At 34.1% G+C, this 13,004-nt stretch overlaps 1 protein-coding gene across 2 annotated transcripts in view; it reads left to right on the top strand.

The window, feature by feature from the left end:
* The window catches only part of CDK13 (cyclin dependent kinase 13), a 125,290-nt gene that overhangs the window by 40,233 nt on the left and 72,053 nt on the right, over window positions 1-13,004 (top strand). For both annotated transcript variants that reach the window (XM_087821078.1, XM_087821077.1), the window contains exons 2-3: window positions 4,017-4,670; window positions 12,058-12,228. In XM_087821078.1, coding sequence (XP_087677204.1) covers window positions 4,017-4,670; window positions 12,058-12,228 — 825 coding nt within the window. The remainder of the gene's footprint in view (window positions 1-4,016; window positions 4,671-12,057; window positions 12,229-13,004) is intronic.

Below are 13,004 nucleotides of genomic sequence, written 5' to 3'. Positions count from 1 at the left end.
AAATTGGTGAGAGTTGGGCATCATTGTCTTGTTCCTGATCTTAGACAAAAAGCTTTCAGCTTTCCACTGTTGAGTATGTTGTTAGTTGTGAGCCTGTCATATGTGGTCTTTATTATCTTAAGGCATATTCCTTCTTTACTCAATTTGTTTAGTTTTTATCATGAATGGACGTTTAATATTGTCAGAAGCCTTTTCTGCATCGATTGAGGTGATCATAGAATATTTATCCTTCATTTTGTTAATGTGGTGTATCACATTTATTGATTTGCATATATTTAACCATTTTTGCATGGGAAGCATTTTGCAGATTGTCAACAAATTTTTGAAATGGGACATAGCTGCTGTTAGCATGTAAAATAAGCAGGGTACAGAAATTCAGTTAAGAAAAACTGAATAGTGGCTACTGTATTGGATATTAAATGTATGGAACATTTCTATCATCCCAAAAAATTCTCTTGGAAAGCACTGTTCTATAATGAGGGGTTGGATATTATTGTAAAATTTTTAAGAATCAGTGTTTGCTAATTAGGCAGAATTTCTGAAGGCCTGGACTCTTCGAGAGATTATATGATGTAGTTGAGTGAACAGTACACCATGCTGTCTCTCTTAGGAACACTAACCTAATTAACAATGAGCACTAACCATTTATGTTTCAGGATAATGGGTTTTTATCCTGTTCCTGCTTTGTGTTATATGAATTTGGGAAAACCTTCTTAGAAAAATAAAAAAGTCTCTGAACTTCTTAAAGAGTTCCTATAACCTCTTAAAAATTTTAAAAACAGGCAAGAAACAGCTTATATATATATATATATATGTATGTATGTACATTTACTATATATATATATATACACATTTACTGCAGAATATACAGTATAGAACTATTAGAGCATTTTTAAAAAGAAGAAAAATCTTATGTATAAATCAGGGATTTGCTGTCTTCTATACCATCTATTTCAGTTCTTTTAGTAGGACATCATGATATAGTCTTAGAGATCCCCTTCTCTCTTACCTTTGTAACTTGTATGGCTGAAGTATTAGATCATTAGTAAAAATAACCTAAACTTGAGTTTTGTATTTATATTTAGAATTATTTTTGTTTTTTGTTAATCCTCACCCAAGGATATTTTTCCCCCATTGATTTTTAGAGAGAGTGGAAGGGTTGGGGGAGAGAGAGAGAAACATCGATGTGAGAGAGGCACATCAGTTGGTTTTCTGCTGCATGAGTCTAGACTGCGCTGGAGATCGAACCTGCAGCCCAAGTATGTTCCTTTGATTGGGAATCGAACCCATGACCCTTTGGTGCACAGGGGACATTCTAACCATTGAGCCACACAGGGGCAGGGCTATATTTAGTTTTAAGTTCCCAAATTATGTTTGTTAAAACAGTAAGTATATAATTGAAATTTACTAGCAGATTAAGTAATATCTGAGAGAATGCAAGTTGATTATGACATGAAAAATTTAAGGAGCTTTTGAAGAGGAATAGAGGAATTGAAGAGAAAAAGAGCGTTTGTCTAGATGAGTTCAACTGGTATAGAGACAAAATACCATAAAAATATCATTATGTAAATATCTTTTTCCCCCAAAATATCTTTTTTATAGAGCAAAAATTTTTTTACATCTTTACTCATACCTCTCTTATTTAGATTCTATCCAGAAGAGAATAATTTAATAGGCCAGAGGAGTTAATTTTGTTGGGATTTCACCTGATATCTTTGTATCTCTTTCCTTAGGTAAAATTTACTGATCATAAATCTCCCAGTTAAATCTAATTTATATGTCTGTATGTTAGTGTAGGAAAATTAATTTAGGAAAATTTCTGTGCTGTTATCTCTCATGAGATGACAGCCTCTTTCATTTCCTCTGCTGTGTCTGATCAGGGTATGGAAACACGATTTATCAGGTTTGTTTAGAATTCCAAGAGTTTTAATGGAGAAGAAATTTATTTATTATATTTTTTATTTATTGATTTGAGAGAGAGAGAGAGAGAGAGAAACATCGATTTGTTGTTCCATTTATTTATGCATTCATTGGTTGATTCTTGTGAGTGCCCTCACTGGATATCGAACCTGCAACCTTGGCGTATTGGCACAGTGCTCTAACCATCTGAGCTACCCAGCCAGGACCTGGAGAGGAAATTTAAAATGTAGCCTATTGTTTCATATTATAACACTTTTGGTTCCTATATTAAAGTTATCCAAAATATTTTACAGCCAAATATTTTCTCTCATTTCTATGAGTAATTATAAGCTCATTGGTGATTTTAATTATTGGTATATATGTATATTTAATGGTAAGCAAGTGTTAGATTAGAATGTTTTCTACCAGTGTTCTCATTCATCTAAAACAATGTGATATAAATACTCTATGTATGAAATACTAGCTCTGTGCTGAACACTAGTTGGCCCTCAGTACATTTTGAAATGTTTTTGAAAGAATGAGGAAGAAGTTGAATTTGTATTTGAGTTTATTTTAAACCTAATCATTATTTTGTTTTCTTATTAGAATTGTAGAATGTTTCTAAACTTTTCCTTTCATACTGTATTAATGTCAGGTATAAAGAAAAATGTGCAGTTATTCTTTTTCTCTCTGCCCATTTTAATTATGGTTCCCAGAAGTTTCTTTGCTTTTTCCTCATTTACTCTCCTCCCATAACTTCTACAAAATTTCAGCAAGAGCTCTCTCCTTGGCTGTATGTTAATGTGTTGTGTTAACCTATGTACTTCAGAGTCAAAAGTGCTGGCATACAAGTAGATCAGGCAAGGTTTAAGAAGGAAACTAACAAACTCAGAGGATTCGAGACTTTAATGAAGGATCACAGAGATGGGGTGGATTCAGGGAACTCACAGGGGATGTTATCACTATTTATTAGAGAGAAGCTCAAAGGGGCAAGGAAAATACAGTGTTCTTGGAGCCTAGTGAGGGCTGTGGATAAGGGGTGTGCCTGATAAGAGCCATGGTAGTAGAGGGACACAGCTTCTGTCAGAAAATGTGGTCCAGAGAAGGAAGGGAGCTGGGAAGAAACAATCCAGCCTTTCTCTGCCTTCTGATCTTCTGCCAGTGACAGGACAGCACTGGAACCCAGAAGATGCATCTGTTGAGGTCAGCCTCCTTGGTCACAGAATAGGATAGAGGAGTATTGGAGGGATAGGGTGGTGGCAGTAAGATGATAACCAATGTAACTACCAATAATTATGGGATTGATTTAGGTAACTTAGTATTTTAGATTCAGTTTCTTATCTGTAAACTATAGATACTTTATTCGGGTTGATGTTAGCATTAAATGAGATAACAAAGTACTATCATCGTGTTTTGTCTTGTGAGTATAAAGTTTTGATAAGGTGTAGATTTGGAAAGCTGAGCTACTTTTCATTTGGTGCTGTACTGCATTTGTTTTATAGGTGGTTTGGTTGCCACAATACTGTTAGTTTTGTGTTTTCCAATAACTTTTGAGAAGTGAATTGCACAGTCATTAAGTAGTTTTCAAGATTTAGAGACTTTTACTTATTGCCCAATGACAGGTTTTGTCTTTTTCACTCTTGTTGTAGACAGACCTACTTCTGAACTTAATGGGTGAGGGTGCTTTTGAGATGTAGAGATTGTCTCCCTGGTAAAAGATTAGTCAAACTTCACTCTGCTACTGCTACCACTGGTATTCTTGTTAGCTGCTTCTGTTTTCTTAGACATTAGTGATGCCTTGTCACACTTTTTCCTCCTAATTCTTAAGAGTATTTATTCTGTTAGAGACCTGCTTTCATCCAGCCTCATATTTGAGTATTTGTAGGCTAGATCAAGATTGAGACAATCATTCTTGTTTCAGGAAAACTATAGCCACCAAATCACCAGATAATCTACTTAAAAGCACTTTTTGTTTCTAAAAAATTCTTCCACAAAAACTATATTATGATTTTGAAATTAAATAAATGTTTTACTTCACAAGCTTTAGTTAGCAGATTTTGTAAATTTCAACTGAACTTTTCTGAATTACTGACTAAATCTTAATTATTTTCCACCAGACGGTCTGCCAAATCCCGAAGCAGAAGCCCATATTCATCTAGGCATTCAAGATCTCGTAGCAGGCACAGATTGTCTAGATCCAGAAGTCGTCATTCTAGCATTTCTCCTAGCACACTAACTCTGAAGAGTAGCCTGGCAGCTGAATTGAACAAGAATAAAAAAGCACGAGCTGCAGAGGCAGCGAGAGCTGCTGAGGCAGCGAGAGCTGCCGAGGCAGCTAAGGCTGCTGAGGCCGCTGCCAAAGCTGCCAAAGCCTCAAACACTTCTACACCTACCAAGGGGAACCCGGAAACTGGTGCCAGCGCATCACAAACAAACCATGTGAAGGATGTGAAAAAACTTAAGATTGAGCATGCACCTTCTCCTTCAAGTGGTGGAACTACAAAAAATGACAAGGCAAAAACAAAGCCACCAATTCAGGTAACAAAGGTGGACAATAATTTGATTGTAGATAAAGTCACCAAGAAAGCTGTTGGGAAGGAGAGTAAATCTGCAGCTGCAAAGGAGGAACCAGTATCTCTTAAAGAGAAAACCAAACCACTTACACCAAGCATAGGAGCCAAGGAGAAGGAGCAACACGTGACTCTAGTGACCTCTACATTACCACCATTACCTTTGCCTCCCATGCTGCCTGAAGATAAAGATGCTGATAGGTAAGTGCAGAAAGTTTGGTCAATAACTATTTAAAGAAAAAAATACATAAGTTTGAAGTGAGAAAGTATTTGACACCCCCCCCCCCAAAAAAAACTTTACAAAAAATACTGTAAGTGGATTAATTCTCTTTCTAATATATGTCTTAAAATGAAGCCCTTAGTTTGTAGAGTGACAAAATTATAGGTATTTTAAGAATTCCAGTAAAATTTTGGCATTGTATTGGGATACAATATCAATTTGAGTTTGAGAATTAGAAATGCAAGTGTTAACTTTGGTTTAATATTCCTCAGTGACACTATCAAAGACAGGACATTTTATGAGAGCGTCTGTCCTGGGTGATATAAAGTATGTATCTTGGTTTTCTAAGTTTCTTTAGTGGCCTTTTAAATTTGCCAGTTTTGGTGGCTTTATGAATTTATCCCTTTAGTTTTGTCTTTCTTGACTTAAAATTTTCTGCAATTAGAAATTAATTACATATTACAGAAAACCTATAATGTGGTTATGCTTTCCTTTTATGTGTTTACAGATTTCTATTATGAATATTGGGGGTGTGGCTTGTTTTTATTTTGAAATATTTTTAACAGGATGAAAGTAAGAGTATCTGTAAAGTAAATGCAATTCTAAGAATGTTTCTAAAATGTATGCTAGTATAGGTGCATTATTCTATTGTGTTATATCTGCCTATTATAACACTTAATTTTTTTTATTTTTATGAAGAAATTAGAGCTGTTTCCCCCTTATTTTCTATTAAGAAATAATTATATGGGCAATTTTCCTAGCTGAGAGAATTTGAAAACAAGTGATAAAAACATCACGTGGGCAGTTCTTTCAAGTGCTCACTTTGGTGGTTAGCATTATGAAAATTTTATAACTTAAACAAGCAAAAATCCTGTTTCATGCTTTCTGAGGCCCCTTTTTTCTACAATAAAAAATGTTACCAAGATACCCCATCCAATTTAGTATAGTAGTATAATGGGGTGTTATCCCATTATACTACTATAATTGTGGTATTTCCAGGCTTGACTGTTATCTAGAAGCATTAAAGATTCATAATAGTAGTGATTTGTAATTTTGATGAGTGCTGAAATAGGCTTTCTAGCACAATGAGTGCAGAATTGAGTCACTTATCATTAGTACCTGAGAATCCAGTGATTCTGGACCAGTAAGACTCATTGTTCTCTACTTTATTCTTCATATGTGCTTTAGGGGTAAATTTTTACTAGTGAATATTTTCAGGAACTCAGGACATACCCAAGTGAATGCTCAAGGAAGATATTCTCTGTGCATCTGTTTTTAATGAGATGGCGACACATTTCATACTTGGTCATTAAAAAATTTCTTTTGACCCACCTTCTTTTCTGTTTTTCTCATTGTTGTGTCTATGCTTTTATTTCCTTGAATGTATTTGAATGTATATTTCATGGATATAGAAGTTTCTTTTTTTTTTTAAACTTATATTTATTGCTGAAAGTATCACAAATGTCCCCCTTTTCCCCCATTGATCCCCTCACCCCAGGCCTTCACCACACTATTGTCTTTGTTCATGGGTTATGCGTATAAATTCTTAGGTTAATCTCTTCCTACCCACCCTCCCACTCCTGCCTTTGCTCTGAGATTTGTCAGTCTGTTCCATGTTTCTATGTCTTGATCTGTTTTGTTCATTGGTTTATTTTGTTCATTAGATTCCACATATGAGTAAGATCATGTGATACTTATCCTTCTCTGACTGGCTTATTTTGCTTAGCATAGTACTCTCCAAGTCCCACCATGCTGTCTCAAAGGGTAAGGGATCCTTCGTGTTTACAGCTGCATAGTATTCCATGGTGTAAATGTCCAAGAAGATGATTGATAGGATTTCAGTCTTCTTGAACTTGTAGAGACTTGTTTTGTGTCCTGACGTGTGGTTCCATGTACACTTGAGGCAATGTATATTCTGCAGTTTTGGGGTGAAATGTACTGTAAATGTCAGTTAAATACATCTGATCTAGTGTGTCATTTAGAATCAGTGTTTCTGTGTTGGTTGTTTGTCTGGAAGATCTATCCAGTAAAGTCAGTAGGGTGTTTAAAGTCCCCTACTGTGAACTGTATTGCTGGCAATCTCTCCTTAAAAGTCCTCCAGAAGATTTTTCTTTGTTGTTGTTTTTCCCAGCCTGTGGGAGTCTTTTGTTCTGAGGTAGGTATCTTGTAGACAGCATATATATGAGTCATGTTTTCTTATCCACTCAGCTACCCTATGTTTTGATTGGAGTATTTAATCCATTTGTATTTAAGGTTATTATTACTATTACTTTTTAAAAATATATCTTTATTGATTTCAGAGAGAGGAAGAGAGAGGGAGAGAGAGAGATAGAAACATCAATGATGAGAGAGTCATTGATCAGCTGCCTCCTGCATGCCCCTCACTGGGGATCGAGCCCGCAACCTGGGCATGTGCCCTGACCAGGAATCGAACCCCGATCACGTGGATCCTAGGTTGATGCTCAACCGCTGAGCCGTGCCTGGTCAGGCTGAGGTTATTATTGATAGGTACTTTTCTACTGCCATTTTATTTCTTTATGCCTATGTTCCTCTATTTCTACTTACTACAGCTGTCCCTTTAACATTTCTTGCAATGATGATTTGGTGGTGATAAACTCCGTTAGCCTTTTTTTTCCTGTCTGGGAAGCTCTTTCTTTCCTGATTTATTTTGAACAATAGCCTTGCTGGATAGAGTAGTCTTGGTTTCAAATCCTTGCTTTTCATTGTCTTGAATACTTCATGATATTCCCTTCTGGCCTGTGGAGTTTCTAATGAGAAATCACCTGACAGCCTTATGGGAGCTCCTTTATAGATAACAGATGGCTTTTCTCTTGCTGCCTTTATGAGTCTTTGTCTTGAATTTTTGGTGTTTTATGGTGTTTTCTGGGCTGCTTGCTTGGGACTTTCTGTGCCTCCTGGACTCATGTGACTTTTTCCTTGACCAGGTAGGGAAGTTTTCTGCCATTTTTTCTTCAAACAGGCTCTCTAACCCTTGCTTACTTTCGACCTCCTCTGCAGTCCTATGAAGCGAATATTGTTATGATTCATGTTGTCCCACAGCTCCCTTAAAATGTCCTCCTGTTTTTCAGTTGTTTTTTCATTTTCAGTCTCTAATTGAGTGATTTTTTTTCCTACCCTGTCTTCTAATTCACTGACCTGATCTGCACTTTCCCCTAATCTGCTGTTTATTCTTTCCAATGTTTTCTTTATTTCTACTGTCATTTTAAATTTCCTCCTTCGTTTCCAGTTCTTTTCTCATGCTGCTGAGCATTCTTGTGATCAGTATTCTGAGCTCTATATCTGATAGATTACTTATCTCCATTTCATTTAGCTCTTTTTCTGGAGAATTCTTTTGTTCTTTTATTTGGGGATCGCTTTTTTGTCTCCCCATTTTGGTTGCCTGTTTAGATTTGTTTCTATGTATTAGGTAAGTCTGCTAGGGACTCCCTGTCTTTTGGATTGTCTCTGGTACAGGTCAGTGTCAGATGCTGTTTTCTTCTTTTTTTATCCTCATCAGAGGGTATATTTTCATTGATTTTAGAGTGAGAGGATGAGAGGGGGAGAGAGAGAGTGAAAGAAACCTTGATGTGAGAGGAAAACATTAAGCTGTAGGCACCCTGACTGGGGATTGAACCGGTTACCTGGGTGTGTGCCCTTTTGGTGCATGGGACGGTGCTCCAACCACCTGAGGCACAGTGGCCAGGACATAGAAGTTTTAAGACTCCCTGCCTACTCCTACTAATGTGTGTGCCTAAAGATTGATTCAAGACCATTTACAGTCACTCTTCCTTTTGATGCTCCAATTGTCCACAATTTGGCCTGTGGGAACTCTTTTAAGCTGACTCCTTTCCTTTGTCCTTTTGACATTATCCCATTGGATTTTTGAGTGCTTCCTTGTTTCCTAACCACATAATATCTTTTAGGAGCGCTTCAAGTTTTGCTTCTCTCCTAGACCTGGAATCCATTACTCTCCTAAAATCCTTAAGATAGGCTGTTAACTGTATGTTTTCATATAATATTTTTTTTTAACATTAATATCATACTGTGCAAAATATTCTTTGACTTGATTTTTTCATTTAGTGTGTTGGAGATTTTTTTCATTTTGGTGTAGATAGGTTCAGTATTCCTACCTATTGGAATGGAAGCATCATGCTCTTACTATTCTGCTATTGCTTAGGGTTACTTAGATTTATAATTGTTTGCTGTTTAACTCTCCTTATGTTAATATTTCACGTACATGTGAGCAATTTTTGTACGATAGTTGCAAGGTCAAATTATGCTCATTTAAGATTTGATAGAAACTGCCAAATTGTATTTCAGTAACACTGTGTACCAATTTATGTACCCAAATGTATGAAATTGCTTCAACAACATTGTTACTTTTGAACTTTTGATCATCTTTAAAATATATAACGATTTAATGTTGCATTTTCCTGGTTATTGAGATACAGCATATTTCTGAATATTCATTGGCTATTTTTTCCAGTGACTTGGTTGTTTATATCTTATGGTAGCTTTTTTTAAGATTGTTTTCCGTTTTCTAATTGATTTGTACTACTTGTATTAGGGATCTTGACCTTTGCCTCAGTCTGTTGATTGCCTTTGAGATTTATTTGTTTGGTTTTTGGCTATATGTTTTGCGTTTAAAAAATTGTAGTCAGATCTATTTTTTTTTTTTTAATTTTGAGTATATAAATTTAAAAAAGGTTAACTTACATCTCACAGAAATTTGTTTTTGGGTTTTTAAATGAAGAAGACAGACATGGCTCCCCCCATCACTCTGTGGACTAATAAATTCAATTAATAGCATCATTTGTTGAACAATCCATCTCACTGATTTGTGGTGCTATATATAAAAATTATAGATATCTGTTTCTGGACCCTCTTTTCAATTAACGTTTTTTTTTTTTTTTTTTTGCCAGTTCCTTTTTGCTTTAACTTTTTTTGATACATGGTATATTGGCTCTCAAACTCAAATTTCTATTATAGGGGTAGGCAGATAATTAAAACTGAAGAGATATAAATTACTGATTAGTGAATAGTTCTCCTGTTCAGTTTCAGCTTCAGTGCTGCTATACATCAATTTGGGCCCAGTGTTGTTAGAGTGGTTTTTTTTGTTTTCTTGTTTGATTGTTTTTTAAGAAGCCTAGAATCTGAATGTTTATGTACATCTTCATATTTAAAAATATTGATAGTTAAATCATAATGTTTTACAAAACATTGGATAGACAATAATACATATTCTTTGGCTTCATCCAGCCTTTGGCTTCTGGTTTGATATTTTTTTGGATAGGTAACTGTATATATGACAGGTCATATCCTGCTTCATTATTACTTTTCAGAAATTTCTTGGCAGTTCTTTGCTCATATTCTTAGACACATTTTATAGTCAGTCAGGTTGTTGTCAAGTTGCATTTAAAAGATTCTTCTTTGGGTTTTGTTTGGGATGCTATTAAATGTAATAGATTAATTTGGAGACAGTATTATAGTTTCCACACAAAAACATGGTTTCTTTTCATTCAAATCTGTGTTCATCAGTCATATGTTTTAATTTTCTTCTATTGGTCTTGTACATTTCTTGTTAAGGCATTTTATTGTTTTTGTTGCTGTAGTATATGGAAACTTTTTAAAAATCACATTTCCAAATAGGTTATTCCAAGTATTCAGTGAAAATACAATGTTTTTAAAATAATGTTAATTTTCAAAAGCAGTATTTCATTTCTCTTATGTCTGGAACTCTTGCTGAATTTGATAGTTTATATAATGATATATTGGGATAAAGGCAATTTTTAAAATTTTAAATTATAAGTAAAGACTTCCAGTTTATTTTTTCCCCCAAAAAATGTTGATTTGAATCCTCAGATAAATGAGAATTCTTAACTAAAGCCAAATTACAAGTTAGCAACTTAGTTTTCTAAATAAGTTATTTTAAATAGGCTTATTTTCAGTCAGGGTTCAAATTCTTCTTTTCTTAGAAAGAAGCTTTTACTGTCAATCCTGAATAAGTTACCTGTTAGCTACCACATTATTCTGGGAATCCATTTGTATAGTACTTTATCCTGTTGCTTGCCTAACTATCTTCCAAAATACTGTAAGCTCCTTTCTGAGAGGAACTATATCTTGATTGTATTTCTGTTGTTAGGTCTCCCGTGCCTTATGTAGTACCTAGCACACACAGGTATACAGTCTGTAATGGGGGACAGTAAAATTGAAAAGTAGTTTCTGTGACACCATTACTTTAAAAATAAAACTGCGAATAAATAAATGAAAATAAAACTGCAAACCAGTTTTCTTTTGAACATGTTTTTTCTGTTAAAGAACATTCTAGTGAGTAACGTAGGATTATGAAGAAAAGGTACAATTTTATTTTGATTATTGATGAATAGTTTTTATTGATGGTATTAAAGAATCAATTTGTTGTACAATAATATTAATGTTCAAAATTAATAGAAGTTTTGTAAGAAATTAAAATTAAGTGATATTTGTTGATAACTTATGACCACAGCAGTGTAGTTCCACTAAACTTTTTCATTGTGGGACTCATTAACTGCTATGAAGGTATGGTAAGTCCAAATTTTATTATCATTTTAAGATTATCTTTCAACATGACATATTATTAGATAAAAAATTTTATAATATCTGGGAGGTTTAAAATAATGAGTTTTACCAAGTTAAGATATAGTACTTTAAAAATCAGAGCTTTTTATGCATTCATAAAAAGTACAAAACTAATTGAACTAAAATTTTCACCAGCAAGTCTAGTAAGCTATAGTCTTAAAATTTTTTTTCCAAAGAATCAGTGTCCATTTTAGAAAATGTAACCTGGAAAGGGAGGGTTGAGGCTAAATTAGTTTTTCGTGGTTGTTTAAGTGAGCAAGAAGAATTTATTTCTTAAGCAAAATAGCTTTTGTCTCTTCAGTGGAATAAAACCAAATGCTATTACAAAAGTCATGAATTTTCCTGTAAAACAGTTTACTTTCAGTTTTAATGTAGTTTTAGAGTAATTATATATCATTGTTAAAAATACATAGTATTTTAGAACAGTTAAAGATTTACAGAAGAATTAGAAAGTCCCCCATATACCCTACACCCAGGTTCCTCATTAACAACATTAGTATGGTACATTTGTTAAAATTAATGAACCAATATTGATAGTTCATACTTTGTTCAAATTTTCTTAGTTATGAAATTCTACATTATTTTTACCCCCCAATTTTAAATTTGAAGTTGAATATAGTATATTATTTTATCTGGAAAATAAAAAACTTAGTTTTTGCCATTGTGTACTACTTAAAGTAAGACATGGCTGCATTTTTATTTTTCAACGAAATAAAGTGGTTTTTTTTGGTCTGACTCCCTTTTTTTTAGCTTACGAGGAAATATTTCAGTAAAAGCAGTTAAAAAAGAAGTAGAAAAGAAACTGCGATGTCTACTTGCTGATTTACCACTGCCCCCTGAGCTACCAGGAGGAGATGATCTCTCAAAGAGTCCAGAGGAAAAGAAGACAGCAACACAGTTACATAGTAAAAGGAGGCCTAAGTATGTGCTTGCTTTTTACCTGCTCTTAAATTGACCAGAGGTGATTCTGGATCATCATAAAATCATAAAACACAAAATTAAGATTTAAAATAAAAATGTATTCTTTCAACTTAAATATATGAATAAATTCTATTAGAGTTTTGAAAAAAACTTCATAATTGCTGATTAACTATTCAAAATGACTAATAAAATCAAGTTTAATTTTCTCTCACAGTTTGTAATGTATTGATTTTGGGGCGTGTTGTATGTGTTAAAGATAACTTTTATAATTAAGATATTTAAATAACAGAATCACTGAAATTGGACAAGGTGGAAGTCAGCATTAAGTGATCCCAAACGAAATTAGTAATGGGCAAACTGCTGGGCTTTCCTTTGGTTTTAGCTCCATTTGCTCCCATAACTAAATCCGTTCTTCATTTTGCAAGAGGTGGAATAGAAGAAGGTTTGAAATCTGTATTCTAAATTAGCTTCAAGTAAGTCCCTGTAGATAACTTTTTCCCTGGAAACCTGTTCATCAGTTAAGCGGGGAAAATACTGATTCTTTTTTTGTTTTTTCTTTTTACTTCTCCCTAACCAATCAAAGTAAGACTTTGAGTTGGATCTGATTTAAGCATTGCTGTTCAGGTAGCAACTAGTATAAGGTGATTTTTCTGTTATGGAGCAGAAAGTTAGAAAACTTTTTAAATAGTCTTTCTTTGAGTATTAATAATAGCGTTATTCCTTTACTTCAATTTCTGTTACTACCAGAATATTAAAATACTACAGAACTACAATAT

This window comes from Miniopterus natalensis, chromosome 10 (assembly GCF_054644295.1).
Source record: "Miniopterus natalensis isolate mMinNat1 chromosome 10, mMinNat1.hap1, whole genome shotgun sequence".
In the NCBI taxonomy this organism is placed as follows: Eukaryota; Metazoa; Chordata; class Mammalia; order Chiroptera; family Miniopteridae; genus Miniopterus; species Miniopterus natalensis.
The sequence above is the reverse complement of the archived record's forward strand: the minus strand, read 5'-3'. Positions and strand labels throughout refer to the sequence as shown.